An 18,544-nucleotide genomic window follows, 5' to 3' on the forward strand; every position below is an offset into this window, starting at 1 on the left:
AGACATATTCTAGATTCCAATCCACTGGAATATAGAAAATTCCTGCATGTATATATCAAACTTTAGACTCTACAAGTTATTCTTCGGTATAAAAAGATTTTATAGGAAAATTCCATTGTAAGTTTATTATTAGATATAAGTATCCAATTATTTATATTATCAAAGTGAACAATAGTTATTAATATAGAAGATAAGTGCAATAACTTTATTTTATTATATCCATGCAGAAAGTGCTAAAATCATGACAAATGACAATTTACATGCATGCAAATTGTCATAGCCACATCATTAACTCATTTACCTATTAGGATATAGCAGAATTTCAAAATTATCTTAATTCCTATTTACAGAAAGTTTGGATAAATAATGTGAAGTAAAATCAATAAATATGGAGATATAGTCTGAAATACTTCTGGATAGATAATTGGATAATTCTGAGTAAAAGGAAACCACTTAAAAAAATAGATCAATTTCAAATATGACTTCCAATATAAAAAAAAGCTATATAAAAGAAACAAAATCTAAAATATACAGTCAAAAGTAGTTTTAAACAGCTTTTCTCGCAAAATTAGGTAACCCTATTCCTGTGCATGATAAAATAATAATTCCACCATTTTCAAAATCTTCCTTAATATCAAATTCAACATTTGTAAATAATTTCAAATCACGTAAAAATTGGACACTCATTGGTGTAAGCTTTGATAGCTTAAGTTCAGATTTACTTGAATCTTGAGAAAGAGCCATAAACAAAAGTGTATAAATTTGATGACCTGTATCAACCAGGCTCTGTGAATCTATTTCTAGAAGTAATCTAGTAGCTGTTAACCATCCAATTCTTTCCCATTCAGTCATATTTTCAATATCATCATCAAAATGAAAAACATCGTCACTAATGTCAGTTACATCATCTTCAACTTTGAGTTCAGAATCATCTTTAACCTCATCTTCACTATAGTGAGATTGTAAATCTAAGATTTCCTGTAAATTATTAGAATTTGATGAAAAAGAGAAATCAGCGCCTTTAATAACTCCTTTCAAAGTCTCAGATATTAAAGTCATTCCAAATCCTGTATTTTCTTCTTGGTTATTAGAAGAATCTATTTTTGGTTGATCATTATATATCCATACATCTGGTATAAATCTATTTAAAACACTCCTTGCCTTAGAAATCATCTTCATAGTAATTTGATTTGAAGTAGCACCAGTATACCAAACAATACCACGAATCCTCTTAACTCTCCCAACATCACCACTCATTATAATTGGCTCAATCTTCTTCATTATAGGTATATTAAGCAAAACAGACCCACTTGAAGATGGAGAAACGCTTCTTCTATTTATTTTTAAAGAAAATTCTTCAGTTATACCAGATAATTTCTGAATCAGGGGAATCGTAACCATACGAATAATATCGATTGAGTGATCAACACCGCTATTATCTGTTGAACCTTCTAGTTTTATGGTTAATGGATTTTTACCAAATAGGCATATCATTAAAAGAAACTCAATATAATATGATAGAGCTCTACTTGGGTGACACTTATGTATAATCGGTATTTGTCTTGTACCTCCCCCTATTATAATTCCAGGTCTATAATATAAACTTGTACCAGATTCACTGATTTTAAAACTTGACCCATCAGTAACCTTATCCAACAGATGTAGAAGACTTGTTTCAGCTTCATTTAATCCTTTATTTAATATATCATCTGATCTAATACTTCTAATATTTAATTCCTGACCTGTAATTGTTGACAAAACCAGTCTTTGACGAAGAAAATTTGCTCCAGTAAAATTATTCATTAAAACTTTACTTGCCAACCTCACTTAAAAATGATTATTTAATAGCAAGATATACTAAATACTCGTTTCTATAAATATCAATTAATTATAATTTCTTTAATTACTCCAAAAAAAAAACTGTCTATAGAAAATACGCGCACTTCTAAATAGCAGCTTTGCATAAACTATAATAATGCAGTACTTTTTGAAAATGTAATATTGAAACAGACTAATAAATCTATAAAAATCTATAAGATATTTAATATGCAGAAAATTTATAGATTTTGTTGTGATTATTTAGTCAAATAAGTCAAATTATAATTAGATAAATACATAAAGTTTTATTATTATAAAACTACTTTTTAATACTATTCTTTTTTAATTATTTTCTAAGTTGTATACTCAATATCTAGACTTCTAATGTCAGTTTCAAGTATAATTTGTACATTAGTTCACAATCTTATCTAAGAAACTAAATATATAAATACAAGTAGCTTTGCGTATATAACAAATATACTAAACATGTTATTCTCTGAGTATAGTTATGTTTCTCTAGTATATTCTATAATAAATTTATTTATTTGATTCTGTATATTTCTTACAATTATCAGTTATATACCTAATAATGATTTTGTGGAAAACAATATAATTTCCAATATTTCTCTTTTTCAGAGTAAAATCTCATATTCTAAAAGAATCTTTTCTAAATTTAGAAAATAACTTTGTAATCACATAACTCCAATATTATAAAAAAAATAATCTTAATGTATATTTGATATTCTAAAACAGTAACTAAAGATACCAATAATTCTAAAGAAATCTTCAAACTTCTTTAAATCTCCTATAAATAGTGAAACTTCCTTTATAAATAAATCTAACTATATGGAAATTCCTAAAGAAATCGTAATATTAATTAATATATTAATATTTGTAGAGGTAAATTTTTTAATAGAAAAGTCCTTAGTTTTATTTAGAAAATCTATATATTGATAGTGTAATAACTCACTTTACTAGGTAAACTCTCAAAATACTAATTAACTTTATTTTAGTACTTCAAAACATACATTATTTATATTAATATACCAATATATAATTTACATAATGTTGAGGTATTTATAAAAGCTACATTAGATGTTTTATCTAATAGTATATTATTGCATCTGTACTATCTAGTTATAAGGTTTTATATTAATATAAAATAAATACATATCATTAATAATTTTTATATCAATAACTTTATATATATCTTACTATAATTTCTATTAAGGTCAATAAAATATTAAATAATACTTAGTTTGAATATTGAAATTCTCAATAACTTTATGCTTAAATTTACAGGATTTAATAATATCCAAACAATATAGCTTATTAATTAGGGAATATTTATTTAAATTTATATATAAATATTACCACTATATAGATAATATAATTTTTAATTGATAGAATATTTCAAATCTTTTAACCTTAATTTATATAATATCAGCAATACTATTATATATACAATATCCTTAAATGTATTGTCATAAATAATAAAAGAATTTTCAATTAAAATTTTAAAAACATAGAATATTATAAACAAATTCTTTGTATTAATGAGAGGAATACAAACCTAATAACAACAATTTAATGTTCTCTGTAATAAAGAAGTAAATGGTTTACAAATACCTTAGAAGTGAAATCAATTTAAACTTATAATAATCACTAAGAATGTTTATCTAGAATATTATTTTATTTTTCTTAAAAAAAGATATTTCTAAATCAGAATATAAATTTATACGATAATAATAAACTTAGCTTATTGATCTTTGATTCAACTATTTATAATCTAGAATTTGATATAAATTATCAGTTAATTGGTCCATAAAGTTGTATTATTTATGAATAATCATTCACTTAAAAAAAACCACTAAAAAAGACAGGTAATGTTTGAAATATTTTAATTAATATTTTAAAAACTCTTAAATATTATGTTTAAAAAATATTAGCTAGATTTATATATTGTACATATAACAAGTAAAAATTATTGTATTAAAAAATTGACTATAAATGAAAAATTAAATTACTATAGCTATTGATTCCTCAGTAAATTTACTTGGAAAATGGAAATATTGTTGATATTTATACAAGTTTGAGAAATATATACAATTTATATAGATTTACATGACTATTAGGTGTAACTATTAAGTAATTAAATAATTTATACTTTTATCTATACAGCTCTAATTAGTACTATATATTAGATTAGAAAATATTGGTTCGAAGAATATCTTACTTTATCAAGTTAAAAAAAGAAAAGTCTTTTTAGAAAGTAAAATTTGCTTGTAGTTAATAAAATGGAACTTCAATTTTAAGTGTATATTATGTTAGAGAATCTAGATTTTATATGTATATATCGAGGCTCATTATAACTAATGAGGGTCTATATTAGATCACAATCTCTATTCTCAAGATTTATACATAACTAATTTCATGCAAATACCTCATTTCCATCCTATCTGCAATAATTAATACTAGATTTATCCTATATTACAAATATTATAATTTCGAAAGTATCATAAAGTAAATTACTAATTTATTATTAGTCCGATGTACAAATTAAATACTAAATTATTTTGTATGGGAAGAAGGTAATATTAAATATGGAAGTAGACATTTTATTAAGATTAGTTGCATCTTTTTAGAGTAAAAGTGGCGCTAAAAATATGAGGCTTGATAATTTTGAGTGTAGTACACCTCCTCTTAAGGATACGTTGTTATTAAAGGGCACAGACAATGACAAGTAATCCGGGTGAAATACTCAATTTAAAGGTCATGGCTTTATCTCTCCCATCAACTGATATGCAGATATCTACACTTAGCCTATTACCAGTATGTTGAATCTTATAAGTATATAACAAGTCTTAATAATGGCGTCTAATCTTCCAAAATAAACATTCAAATACATTTAATTTGTTGATTCTGTTAAGAATAATCCAGAATATATTCCGGATGATGATATTTGTGTAGATAATATGTATTCATTGCTACTTCCAACAGTACAATGGTAAGTTAATAAAGACTATCTGTAATTCAGCTACTAAGAAGTTTAAACATTCATTTTTTTTAATATTTAATAGTCGTCTATATTGTGGTGAATCATTCCATGCATTTTTAAGTATTTCAAATATTAGTCTAACAAGGGCCAATAACGTTATTCTAAAGGTGAGTTTACACATGATCTTATAATGGTATCTTAAATTTCCTCATTAGCTAATCTCATAATTTCTGCAAAATACAGACTGAAATAATAAGCGTTAATAGTCGTAATATCTTGTATAGTAATGAGGATAATTTACGTGATATTGAAATTGGGAATTCAATCAATACAATAATTAAGGAGCGAGTAGATGAAGTAGGATTATTTAATTTAACATGCCAGATTTACTTCATTGTCAATGGTTCAAAACTAACTCAAAAAAGGTCATACAAATTTGCAGTCATAGCTCCATTCAATATATCACATAGATTATTTTATCACAATGACAATTTGAAGAAAAGCAAACTTTGTTTTATTGAGGTATCACTGGAAAATATAACTCATCAAAGCATATCACTAGAAAAATTAGATATACAAAATTGGATAGATGAAAAAGGGAATAAGCAGAATATCCAAGTATCACAATTAAGTACTGCACAATTCTATGATGAAAACTGTAAAAATACTTCACAATTACTATATAATAGTGGAATCATTGTTTTACGTCCAAGATCTAGATATAATCAAATATTCTGTATAACCCAATCTCTTTATAAGGAATCTATAAATAATATTGACAAATATATAACAGGGCAGCTATCTATTTCTTGGAAAAGCAAAACATATGGTGATGCTTTTATGAGCTCCTACAGTATTACTTGTCAAATTTCTAATGAAGATATATATAACTTAAATGGAGTAGCTATAGATGTTATAGTTCCTTCTACAATTGAAATTCAAACTATCTTCACTATTGAAGTAATTATAATTAATGATACTGATAAAAGATTGTATGATATTGAATTAAGTATAGACAATGAAGCTTTACTTCCTTTTTGTATCCTTGGGATGGATATACTTCAAATTAAATTTATGGAACCAAATCAAAAAATCATAATTCCATTACAGTGCATCTCTTTCACATCAGGAGTTCATTCCATAAATGGAATTAAATTAATAAATTCTTCTGGAGAAGAGGTAAGTTTTTATTACTAATAAATTTTGATAAAAAAAATAGGTGAAATATATAATATTTAATGATAAATAAAATATTTATTAATTCTTATTTGCTTATATATTGTAGATTTGTAAATTGTATGGAAATAAAGAAATACTTGTGATATAAATATTTAAAGTATGCTAATAGGACTACATAAGCAAAAGGATATAATTACTTACCTTTGTATATACCTTATACTTTATATTTGATAAAATACTGATCTAAAAATTAGTAGTAAAGTTTATATGGATAAGTTATAAATTGTGGATTTCTATATTTATAGACTTAGTATTAGAGATAGTAGAAAAGAGTTTAGCTTCTTGTTGATATTAACATTTTGATAATTTAAAATACTTAGTGTTCATTTATTGTGTGGATTCTAATTTAGTTAATTTAATATGAATTATTTAGTAGTATCAATAACTGATAAGAAAAAAAACTTTGCATAACTACTTATTAAAAAATTTAGAACTAATTTTTTCAGTTCTTAAAGCTGACTTGAAACCTCTTCTAACTACTCGAATAACTTAGTATTTTGACATGCTTAAAAATATGTCTAGCTCTTCAATTGACTTTTTACAACGAAGTAATCAGTTCATAAAAAAAGTGTAACAAATAAAGGAATTCATTGAAATAACTCTAATATACTGGCTCTTTATGAAAATCTACAACATGTTTTGATTTCTTCTTATTTCCCCAATAGGAAGTTACAAAATTCCCAAAATCATAGAGAATAGATAAAAGAGCAGGAGCTATTATGATACCTGTTATTGCAGATACACATAGAACAATAGTTGTGATCCAAAGAAAAACTTTAAAAGCTTCTGATGTTGCAAATGCCAGGAGTACAATACCAAGAAAAGTAGATATAGCAGCATACAACACATTTGGACCCATATCTAATAAAGAATCCTTAATACGTTCAACTCCATTATCTCTGTCAGTAATCAAAAATAAGTGTGTTATATGGACAACATATTCAATTGAGAATGAAACAGCTGTAACTAATACCATAAATGCAACAATATCAAAAATAAGACCTGTAATATACATACACAGAATCACAATAATATCAATTCCACCAACAACAAGTCCAATAAAAATTCCAGTAAGGGGGTTTTGTATAATACAGAGTATTATTGAAACTCCCAATGTTACATACAAGAGAAGTTTCCAAACAATAGATAATATATGAGAATCTCTTTCAGCTTCTGCAAACCAATCACTGTATATATAAGTTCCTGGAAATTGTTTATTGAATACAACATCAATTAGATTATTTAGTCGTGTTAGGGTCTCATAATTATATTGCGAATTATTGGGATCATATTTTACAATAAGTAAGATACGAGATATTTGAATACCATCTTCTGGGTTTGGATTAAATATGAGCATAGTAGAATCGTGCATTTCTGGTATTACATTTTGTAAGAAAGGAGTAACAGAGCCTACATTATCTGGAGTATGTTTTGTATTGAGATATGAAATAGTGCAAATAGTGTCATCTTGATTCTGGTCATCTTTTATAACTTTTTGATTTCTCCAATTTTCCAAAAATTTGTAATACTCACTTTTTGGAGCATTAACAGGTTCTGGAATATCAACATCTCCAGTACATTCTGCAAAAACTGCATAGATATGATTTGGATCTTCTGTATATTTATTTCCGGTAAAAAATGCTTCATAATCATGTACCCAACTTATAAGTGGACCTGTAATTGCTGGATCTTTAGCTAAAATATTATCTACTAAATTAATAAAATTTTTGCGAACTTGACGATCTGACCAGTCTACTTTGTCACTTCCAGGTAATACAACAAACATAGGGCGAGCTTCTGAACCCCAAGAATTTGCTAACGTTTCTTCAAAATAGTGTAAAGGTGATGATGGAGGTAAATATTTTTCAGCACTGAATTCTGTATTAACATGGCGTCCATATATAATACCTAAAGTTACCATTATTAAAAAGAATAAACATGCAAATACTCTAAATGTAAAACTACACATTATTCTTAATATCAAATCAACCTTAGATGATTCTACCATTAAACGGCCTATCCAAATATCTTTCATATCAATATCTGATATATCTTCATCATCATTTATAGATGAAGATTTATCTAACTTATTTGCATGTAAATTATCTTTATTTAAAGCTGATCTATCATTCCACCAATTTTTGGCCTTTTTATACTTTCTAATTACACCTCTACGGACACGAAATACAGGTTTAAAAATGAAACTACGTAGTACTAGTTTACTTTGTGAGGTTTCATTGACTTCATTTGATGAGATATCAACTTTCAAATTTGAAATATCTTCTCTTAAAAAAAGATAATTAGATTTCTTTTCTGACCATCTAAAACGTATAAAGGGTAATATATCACATTTTCTTTTAAAAATCCTCCTTTCATCCAATACAAATGATGGTAAGAATATAAGCCAGTGAAACATAAAAAGATACATAATTCCAAAACCTGCATGAATACAATAGTAACGTACAATTGGAAAGTCTACTACAGTTCCTAGAAATAGAGCTGCACAGGATGTCAAACATGTCAGTGTAATAGAACTGAATACAACCGATCCAGATTCCACTAATCTTAAATATAAAAGTACTTCATTATCCCACATATTCTTAGAATCTAAATCATTATTAATTATCTTTTTCTCTCCATTAATCTCGAAAATAACTTCATCAATTTCAATACTTGATGCAATATAGGCTGTCCCATTAATTTGTTTTATTCTTTTATTTCCTTCTAAACTAGTGTTAGGAAGATCTTTATATATCTCATTATCATCAGATACTTTTCTTGCTTGTATTTCATTTGACTCTATCTTAGGGAGTTTTTCTATACTTTGGGTATCAAAATTATCATCTAAACTTATCTCAGCACTAATTGTTTGTTCTGATGCTAATGTAGTCATATTTCTTCTTTCTTTTAAAAATTCTGCCCCAGGTTCTTCAGGGAAAAAACCTTTCCATGGTCTGTAAATATATTGGGTAATATCAAGAAATACATCATTATCACAAATACGGACATATTTGGGATTAAGTTTAGAAAGATGGTTATGGGGTATACGGAGATATATCTTAGTTTTGGTATAAGTTCGGACTGTAATTATCATATAACTCACAACAATACCTAATAGCATATGAATAAATAACGGAGTTAAGGCTGATATTGGGACCCCAAAAACCATCCCTGTAGCAAAACTTCCCACTGTAGCATATATAGTTATTAATATTACTGTTGAAGATAACATAATTCTAGATCTTTTAGGGAATCTACCAGATATACAACCAGCCATAAATAATATCATTAATGCAAATGTAGCTAATAATAAAGGAGTTTCCTTATTAGCTAGTTCTGTCGTTTCATTTGATACATATTCTTCAGAATAATGAATAATATTCCATAAATTTGGATATTTAGTCACATCTATTGATTTGAACAATTTATTAGAATTATCTTCATATTCACTATCTAATTTTTGAATACTTTCAAATTCAGAAATAGATGTACTATTATTTGAATTCTCTTTTGTTATATTAGAAACCTCACTAACCTGTAATTTTACATGATTTATTATATCTTCATTTAAAATATTATCTTCATTCACTTCTTGTCGAATACCATCTCCTGATAAAATATCAATCATATTTTGTTTACGAGTTTTCTGAACTAATTCAGCTACTTTATTTTCCCAAGTAATAATAACATCACTTGGTATTGTAGAATTAAGACGATAAATAGACATTAAATGTTGAGTATTATTAATTCCAAAAGGCCACTCAGGTAAATCTTTATCATATGTGTATTCATGGGGATAATATGCATGCTTAATAAGATTACCAGCTGCAAATTTTCTTATATCTACTCCTCCACAGCAATCACCAGTAAAGGCATTATCAAAATCTTCTTCTGTAAAAATTCCCTTACCTGAATTTGCCATAAATAACCCAAAAATTGATACAACAATACAAGGAGAACCTGTTATTGATGTTCCTGTAGGTTGGTGGTGACAAATATCATCCCAATTCCAAATCTTACCAGTTTTATCTGTCACTGTAATATTCTGAATAGCCAATTCATTCAACCATATCTGTTTAAGTGGAATATATTCTAATAAGGATGTTCCACTAGGTCCCATATTACTATATAAAACTGGGATTATTGGTGAATCTTTCCCAAATAAATTTCTTAGTTCTGTTTTACGTTTTGAATATATAGATTCTGTTGGGACAAATAAATTTGGTGATCCATTTATTTCTAAATAAAAAGGTTTTAATTTCATTAAACCCAACGCTACAACTAATCCAAACATCAAACCAATGGTATTACCAAATATTAATAGTATTCTAGGATGTTTAATAGCTCCTCGCGATGTAGTCTTACCAAGTCTTTTTGTATATCTATCAAATAAATGAGTACAAGAAAAAAACTTAAGTAAAGAAATCTTAGGTAATTCATTTCTCTGTTGTCTATCTCCATCTAGTGTTGATTCATCTTGAGTTTCTAAAGAACTACTAGAATTATATCTTAAAATTTCAAATCTACGCCAAAATTGCCACCATCGTAAATTATCATATTCATTGTCATCAGTAGACTTATCAGTATTAAATGTTTGTAAATTTACTTGATTTATTTGAGATTCTAAATGATCTGTAGATTGGATCCTTACATCCTCTGAATCATTATTCAAAGAATCTTCCATATCTACTGGATCTATAATCCCTTCTTCTTTATTAGACATTTCTATTTATATCTCAATATTATAATAAGTTTATTATCATTTATTATTAAATCTAGTTTTGATATCAAGTTATAAAATTGAGTATTACACAGATATATTCTTTATTGTATAAATTAAAATATAACTTTTACTTCAAGATAGTCCAGTACCTACCTAATGAAGGGGAGAATAGTGGTACCCAATATATCAACTATATGTAAAAGGATTTCTAATAATTAAATAACTTCAATTTTCTTTTTTTTTTTAAAATAAAACCCCCTCAGAGTAAATTTCTCAACTTGAAAATTAATGTACATATAGGCGCCAAAAAATAAGATAATGTTAAGGCGCTGTATTCCTAATATTTATAATACTAGAATAATATAAATAGATTTATATTACTGGATCTTTTGGGCTATAATAAATTATTTAAGATAATTTATTATATTTATTATAAAGAAAAAAGAAAATTCATTTAGTATACGATATCTTAATCATAATATATTAAATATTTTCTTTATTTCTTTTATTAAAAAAATATAAATTAGATACAATGTATTATCAAATATCTTTTAATATTGTAGATTTCAGTTTAACAATTTTAATATAATAGTTAAACAAATACTCACTTAATTTACTCTCTCCCTATAATATTTGAGTCTATTAAATACGGTATCTCGGCTGCTAACCAAGGAGCTAAACCCATAGCAAGTACATGGGCAATTCCAAATTTAGGACAGTTCTTTGCCCATAATGGAATAAAGTGAATATCTAGACATATCTTTCCTCCACGATACATCTTCTCTGTTTTACCATCTAATTGTGGTAATTCAATTTCTATTGGAGTTAATGGATATTTATCGGGTATCTAAAAATAGTTAGTAGTAGTTATGAATATAAAAGAAACAACGAAAAATTATATAATACCTTAAACTGAAAATCAAATTCATATTTATTCATATTATATATATACCAACATTTACCCGTCCATCTAAAATATATTTAAATTATATTACTTTATAAATTTTAGTAATATTCTACTTACTCTGTTCCTTGAGGATTTGATTTAATATAAAACCAATCTTGACCTGTCTCTTTAAGTAATGTAATATACTTTATAATAGATGATAACTCTTCTTTGAGTCTATTATTCCATTCCTTATTATTAGGACCAGCATTTAAACTCATCAAAGGAATTTTATCAATTATTAAACGATTTTTAAAATTATTCATTATTATTAAAATTATATACTGGAGCGCGGAGGTTCCACTATTCCAATATCTTGTAATGGGACATTTTGACATTCAATATCACTTGATCTAATAGTATAACAATATAGAAATATGATTATATAAGTTAATATAATACTTGAAAATAATACTAAAGATATACAAGTACCAGAATATACACAGAGGCTTATATGAATAAATTCCTGATTACCTGAATGACAAATAATATACATTAATGAAGATATTGTAATATATAATACATCAACTATAATATTTAATCCATATATTGTAAATAATAAAGTATCTATATCTGTAAAATAATTGAATTGTTCATATTTATGGGGTATAATAATAATTCTAATTGCCAATATTATAAGTAGAGTAATATTAAATATTGAACATAATACAAATATTGAACTAATAGGAGATCTTGGAATTGGTGTAACCCTATGTAAGATTGAAAATATAGCTGATATCATAAATATAAATATATCGAATATTAAATATTTTATATAATTAATGGGCCATTTAGAAGTAATGTCGCAAGTTTCTTGTAAATTACCTATATATTCAAGAAATTGAGTTAAATATAAGCATCCAATAATTCTATTTACAATAATTCCAATTATGATTGCAATAACTGTGATATTTATAAATGAATTAATAGTTAGTAAGGGTAAAATTATAGATATAATTATTATAGTGATACAATGCCATAATATTGAATTATATTCAATAAAGTGATATCTATTATTATGTTCATGATCTATTTCTGAGTTCTTCATTTCATTAAGATTGAAGGTATTCATCCACTTAACTTTCATTATATCATTTCCTCAAATTATAAAGATATCAATTTTAAGAAATAATCCACAAATATTGAAGAATATAATATACAATTAAAGTCTCTTAAATAAATTAATTCTAAATACTGATTTTAACCAGAAAACTTCTTGATATACTACATTCTATTTTTTTACTTGATAATATTTTGTTATTTTTGCTACAATATGTCTTCAATTTTTTTTTAAGATTAAAAATAAATATGATGATTATTTTATTGTAATATAATCTTAATATAATGTAATTCGAAGGTTATAACCTGTTTTTTATGTCAAATAAAGACGATAGAAACCTCAACAATTAGAATTCGAGTATAATTGCGCTTAAGATAGTAGAAACTATAAAATATTGGCGCCAAGAATTGTGATATTGCGGCAATTTTGATCACAAAATACAGATTTGTTTTTAGATAGAGTTAGTGGTTGAATACTATAGAAGATCTTGGTAAATCTCTGTTAGCTTGGATTATAAATGTTATATAAATTGATGGAATTGAAGATAATCATTAAGATTTAAAAAAAGAAGTTAAATAATAGCTTTGATCTATTTAATATGATATTTATAAATTATATAATTTTAAGCTTAAAGTTATGTTTTTTATTAGAATATATTAGATTCTATGTAAAAGCTACAGATAAATTGTTATATGAATTAGAAACTATAAAATCATCTTTACCAGAATTTATATATAGTGAATCCTCTAGTAAACTTCCACTTAAAAACAGTGATCTTATATCTTTTAATAAACAGCAATCTTCTACAGCTAATATTACTAATACTAAATTAGGGTAAGTATTAATAAAGTATTTTTTTGTATAGAGTTAATATATTTTGATATTAATGTATTTTTTTTTTTTATTTTATAGATTATCAACAACAAAACTTTTAAAAAGGCCTAAGCGTAAAGTTGATATTTCAAAATATTCCATTCCAAATATTCAAGATAAAGAAGATGATTTATATACAGATCTTCAGAGTTTAGAGGAACAAATTAAAGATATGAAAGATAAAATTAGTTTACTTAAAAGTGATATATTTACTAATTCAACTATAACAAAACCGGATACACTTCCAATTATGGCAATTCCACAAAAGTGGGATGTAAATTTAGAAAAATCTGTTGAATCAAGTCAAGAACCTGAGTTGGATCCAAATTTAAAGAGATGGTTTGATGAATTACAAACTACCTCAATGCCTCCTACTGAGCCTATACCAGGTTCTAAATATCCTATATTGGATGATCCAACAAGGTAAATTTTTACTTTATATATATATATATATACATGTATTATTTCAAAATACTTTATTTATTTATTTTAGGCCAAAGATTTTGAAGGAACAATTGAAGAATACTCCAAATTGGAAAGGCTCAGCTAGGCAATTAATCAAGGGAGTAACACCTATAGATAAACTTTCAATAAATTATGATGACGAAGATCGTTCAATATTACCTGAAATAAATATTGAAATAGGAGTAAATGAAGATATTAATACAGTAGAATTAAAAGATCCTGAAGAAGTTTCTCTTAAAGAAGATTTATTAAAGATGAAACCTATTTTATCAGATAATATTTCTGGAGGTAGTGTTGTTGAGGAGAAAGATTTTGAATATAGAGGAGAATTATTTGCAAAAGATCCTATTGATTTTAAGAATACAATGGAAGATCCTGTACCAATTGATTTTCATAATATTGAAGATGCTAGTGAAAATTCTTTAGAGTTTAAGGGACTAGAAGAGATATTTCCAACAAGACAAAAAAGAAATAAATCGAAAGAAATTAAGAAAAATTCTAAAATAAAGAAGATTAATACTGAATATTTAAAACATATAAATTTATCACCATCATCATTACCATCACCATTACCATTATCATCATTAAAAGAGAAATCCTTAGAGTTACATATTGATAATATTCAATCTTTGGATACCCTACCACTAACACCTATTATGCCTACTGATAAATTTTCATTTAAATCTAATAATAATAAAAAGTTATTATCAAATTCTATATCTAAAATTAAAAACAATGTTATTGATTCTCCAGGTTATAAAGACTTGGAATTTATTCAAGAATCTAATTTGTTAAGTTCACCTTCAACAATAATAGAAGAAGAAATCTTTTCAAAAAATTTATTATCTGAAAAATTCCCTTTAAAGGAATCTATGAAAAATTTGTATTCTAATAAATTAAATCAAACAAATACTTTAGATAATGTAATAATAAAAAATAAAGATTCAATAATTAAACAATCAGGTAATAAATTACAAGAATATATTACTAAATCTCCAAAAGGTAAATCTTTTAGACAAAAACCTATAAATATAACAGGTTATACTGATTTATTAATGGAAGATTTTAAATTATTTCAAGATATTGGAAATTCATTTGATAAAAAAATAATTGGTAAAATTGAAAAAACAGAATCTCGGTTACAAAGTAATATAAATAATAATGGTATTCTTACTAATAAACAGAAACAAATTAGTAACCCTACAATTATTTCTGAATTAAAATCTAATCAAATAAATAGATCATTATTAAATAATGATATATTATCTAAAAGGATTTATAAACAAAATTCAGATATCACCTTAATACCTAAAAATAATAGCTTTAATTTATCATTATTAGATGTAAATCCAAAATATATATTATCTGAAAATTCATTAAATATTACATTAAGAAATCAAAATATTTTAAAAGGTACTAATGAACAAATAAATAATAAAGTTAATGATGTAACTAATAAAGAATCTAGAGCTATGGATATTTCATATAATAAAATAAAGGAAAAATCTGAAAATAAGGAAAATCAGCTTTTTATATTTAGAGAACTTGGTAGTAGCATGAAGTTACCTAAGAAGAAAAAATAGATCTATATTAGTTAGAATATAATAAGCTCTTAATTCTTAATTATTTCATTTCATTCTTTAAAATTAGATTATTTATTATTATATAAAATTCTAATTATTATAATTTCTATTTAAATATTTATTAAAGTAAAGTACTTTTATTTCTAGATATCTCTTAAATATAATTTATAATTATCACGTTATTATAAATAATAGCGGTAGATATTTGGAATAATTAGATCTAAACTTAAGTTTCTTTATTTTATTATATTTTATTAAATATTTAAGTATATAAAATATTTAAATATGACTATTCTACATTTAAATTTAACCTATATCATAATATATGGTTTATTTATATATTTATTAAGAGTAGAAATGGGAACATCTTTAAATATAGATTTGCTTCATGTTAATAGTAAGTGAGGAAACTTATAAGATTATTAAATAAATTATTAAAATAAAACAATTTCTTTATATTTTAAATTAGAAAATAAAAAAAAAAAGTTATCTAAATTTGATGAAGTTGTTATGGGTATTAAAACAACTGATATTGAAGAATCACTTGAAAATGATGATATTCTTGAAAGTAAAACCTTCGAATTATCTGAAAGTAATACAAAGTCATTTGATATAACTAAAAATATAAATATAAAAAATAATGAATTTGTTAAATTATGGTTAGATGATGTAGATATTAGATCATTTGGAATATCTAATGTTGATAATATAGAAACTATATATTCTACAAAGGAAGATCAAAATATTTTTAGTGATAATGAATATCAAATAGATTTTCTTATGATGGAAAATAATATTCGTGAAAAATTAAAGACTATTCGTGAGTATGAAAATATATTAAATAATAATGAAACTATAAATATAGATGATTATACTAAGAGACGAATTATATCTGCAGGAGTTCAGATAAATATACCAATTGAACAAGAACAGAATAAAGATCAATTGATTAAACAAAATCAACAAATAAATAAGGTAGAACATAAAGAAACGGAAATTCAACCAATAATTCTTACTGAATCTAAGCAATTAATAGCTATACAAATATTAGAAGGTATAATCCCAATTCATAAAATAGGGAATCAAATTACTGAAGATTATTGTAAAGGAAATCCATCATATGAAATTAATCAGTTAAATATTAACCAAGATAATAGTAAGGAAATTCAAAAAATAATTAAGAAATTAAATAATAGTAAACAAAAGTTAAATCAGTCTATAGCAGAGAAGAAGCTTCAAATAACCCAATTAAGGTGTGAATTAGAGAATATAGTAAATTCTATAAATCCTCCAAAATCAGGAGATATTGAACTAACTAAAAGAGAATTGAAAAAAAAGAGTGCGGAACTAAGTGGTTTAATTTCTGAAAAACAAAAAATAAAAGCTAATATAGCTACTCTTGAGAAATATATTAAGACTGAAGAAATATCATCAGTTCAATGTAGAGGGGAATCTAGAGAGGACACTAAAGAAGAATTACAAATAAAGTTTCCTATAAAAAAGTCTAAAAAAGATATTTTGAATGAAGATACTAAAAAGAGGATTGAAATGTTAGCAAAAATGATTTTATGGCTTCAAGAACATATAAACGTATCTGTTACAAGAGACACGCGCCAAGAGCGTGGTGAGAATGCTATAAGACATTTATCATATCTATATATAAATAATAGAGCGCTTTTTGATACTACTACTAGATCTATAAAAAGTGAATATATAAAAGTAAGGAATTCTAAACGAGCTAATTTACTTAGTAATACAGATTCTGATATAGATAAAAAAAATATAGATATATTAACTAATAAGACGGTTCAACAAGATGGAGAGGGAGAAGTTGAATTTGTAATAAGTGAAGAATCTACAGTATATTAATGATCCTAAGATCTTGAATAATGGATAATTTAGTTAACTCATAATAAGTAATCGATTTTATATAATAAATAAGAATGTGCTTTTATTTATAGATCTAACTTAATTATAAATAAGTACAGTTATTATGAAGTTTAGATTATAAATAAATCTTTTGTTTCTCTTTTTATCAAGAGTGATACAGTAAAAATATGTATGTATGTATATATATATATAGATTTTAAATTTTAAAGTAAGTTCTTCCTTTAATAAATATTAATATTACAAATCCTTAGCTGTATTAATTGAAGTAATCTTAATTTGATATTAGATACTAATTTACCTATCTTATATATTCCTTTTTTTTCTTAAAAAGTAATATTAGAATATTTTTAGATATATTAGTTAATTCTGAAATAATAGTCATTAATGAGTTCTGAAAACTTGTCTATTATGCGGTATGTAATTACATATTTCTCTTGTCGCCAAATATTGAATAATAGACTTTGGGAATAAATTTAATTTAGGATATAGTAATAATATAAATTAAAAATGAGATATTTTGCCTATGATGTTCTGCATGTATTAAATGAAGTTCTATTCTGTTGTTTCGAGCTATTGAACCTACTCGGAAGCCAGAGGAATATCATGAAATTTAATTTTTGAAACTGAGGCATTATTATTAATATGTAAAACATAAGATATTGTCCTTTATAACTGTAAAAATTAGTACATATATTTAAAATATGTCAGATATCATTAAATTAGAAGTGATATCTTACTAATTTAAGATCAATTTTATAAATATACCCGATTTATGATGATGATTTCGCTCCCTCTTCCAAATATTCTTATAATGAAGAACTTCTTGCGACTCCGGAATAAATTTAGAAATCTGAATATTGTATTAAAGATTTAATTTCAATTTTTATTCAATCTATTTGATTTTTTTTTTATTATATAATTAGAATAGATAAGATTCACTATATGATTC

At 24.8% G+C, this 18,544-nt stretch overlaps 7 protein-coding genes across 7 annotated transcripts; 3 read left to right on the forward strand and 4 right to left on the reverse strand.

Moving 5' to 3' along the window:
- Nucleotides 1-546: 546 nt before the first annotated feature.
- On the reverse strand, nucleotides 547-1,803 carry cand_004540 (RNA 3-terminal phosphate cyclase family protein; the record flags this gene model as incomplete). Its single annotated transcript, XM_067210697.1, has 1 exon — nucleotides 547-1,803. The coding sequence occupies one exon, from the start codon at nucleotides 1,801-1,803 to the stop codon at nucleotides 547-549; it is 1,257 nt and encodes a 418-aa protein (XP_067067363.1).
- A 2,751-nt stretch (nucleotides 1,804-4,554) lies between these two features.
- cand_004550 (uncharacterized protein) lies at nucleotides 4,555-6,143 on the forward strand (the record flags this gene model as incomplete). Its single annotated transcript, XM_067210698.1, has 5 exons — nucleotides 4,555-4,650; nucleotides 4,749-4,825; nucleotides 4,899-4,983; nucleotides 5,060-5,995; nucleotides 6,102-6,143. The coding sequence occupies 5 exons, from the start codon at nucleotides 4,555-4,557 to the stop codon at nucleotides 6,141-6,143; spliced, it is 1,236 nt and encodes a 411-aa protein (XP_067067364.1).
- A 513-nt stretch (nucleotides 6,144-6,656) lies between these two features.
- cand_004560 (patched family protein) lies at nucleotides 6,657-10,778 on the reverse strand (the record flags this gene model as incomplete). The annotated part of the gene is made up of 1 exon (XM_067210699.1): nucleotides 6,657-10,778. One exon carries the CDS (start codon nucleotides 10,776-10,778, stop codon nucleotides 6,657-6,659), a length of 4,122 nt encoding a protein of 1,373 aa, XP_067067365.1.
- A 613-nt stretch (nucleotides 10,779-11,391) lies between these two features.
- Nucleotides 11,392-11,990, reverse strand: cand_004570 (uncharacterized protein; the record flags this gene model as incomplete). Its single annotated transcript, XM_067210700.1, has 3 exons — nucleotides 11,392-11,625; nucleotides 11,685-11,748; nucleotides 11,803-11,990. 3 exons carry the CDS (start codon nucleotides 11,988-11,990, stop codon nucleotides 11,392-11,394), a joined length of 486 nt encoding a protein of 161 aa, XP_067067366.1.
- An 11-nt stretch (nucleotides 11,991-12,001) lies between these two features.
- Nucleotides 12,002-12,811, reverse strand: cand_004580 (uncharacterized protein; the record flags this gene model as incomplete). Its single annotated transcript, XM_067210701.1, has 1 exon — nucleotides 12,002-12,811. One exon carries the CDS (start codon nucleotides 12,809-12,811, stop codon nucleotides 12,002-12,004), a length of 810 nt encoding a protein of 269 aa, XP_067067367.1.
- Nucleotides 12,812-13,382: 571 nt separating this feature from the next.
- cand_004590 (uncharacterized protein) lies at nucleotides 13,383-15,705 on the forward strand (the record flags this gene model as incomplete). Its single annotated transcript, XM_067210702.1, has 4 exons — nucleotides 13,383-13,417; nucleotides 13,445-13,618; nucleotides 13,697-14,080; nucleotides 14,151-15,705. The coding sequence occupies 4 exons, from the start codon at nucleotides 13,383-13,385 to the stop codon at nucleotides 15,703-15,705; spliced, it is 2,148 nt and encodes a 715-aa protein (XP_067067368.1).
- Nucleotides 15,706-16,062: 357 nt separating this feature from the next.
- Nucleotides 16,063-17,574, forward strand: cand_004600 (uncharacterized protein; the record flags this gene model as incomplete). The annotated part of the gene is made up of 2 exons (XM_067210703.1): nucleotides 16,063-16,102; nucleotides 16,175-17,574. 2 exons carry the CDS (start codon nucleotides 16,063-16,065, stop codon nucleotides 17,572-17,574), a joined length of 1,440 nt encoding a protein of 479 aa, XP_067067369.1.
- Nucleotides 17,575-18,544: the final 970 nt, after the last annotated feature.

Source organism: Cryptosporidium andersoni, assembly GCF_001865355.1.
Source record: "Cryptosporidium andersoni isolate 30847 chromosome Unknown contig_43, whole genome shotgun sequence".
Taxonomy (NCBI): Eukaryota; Apicomplexa; class Conoidasida; order Eucoccidiorida; family Cryptosporidiidae; genus Cryptosporidium; species Cryptosporidium andersoni.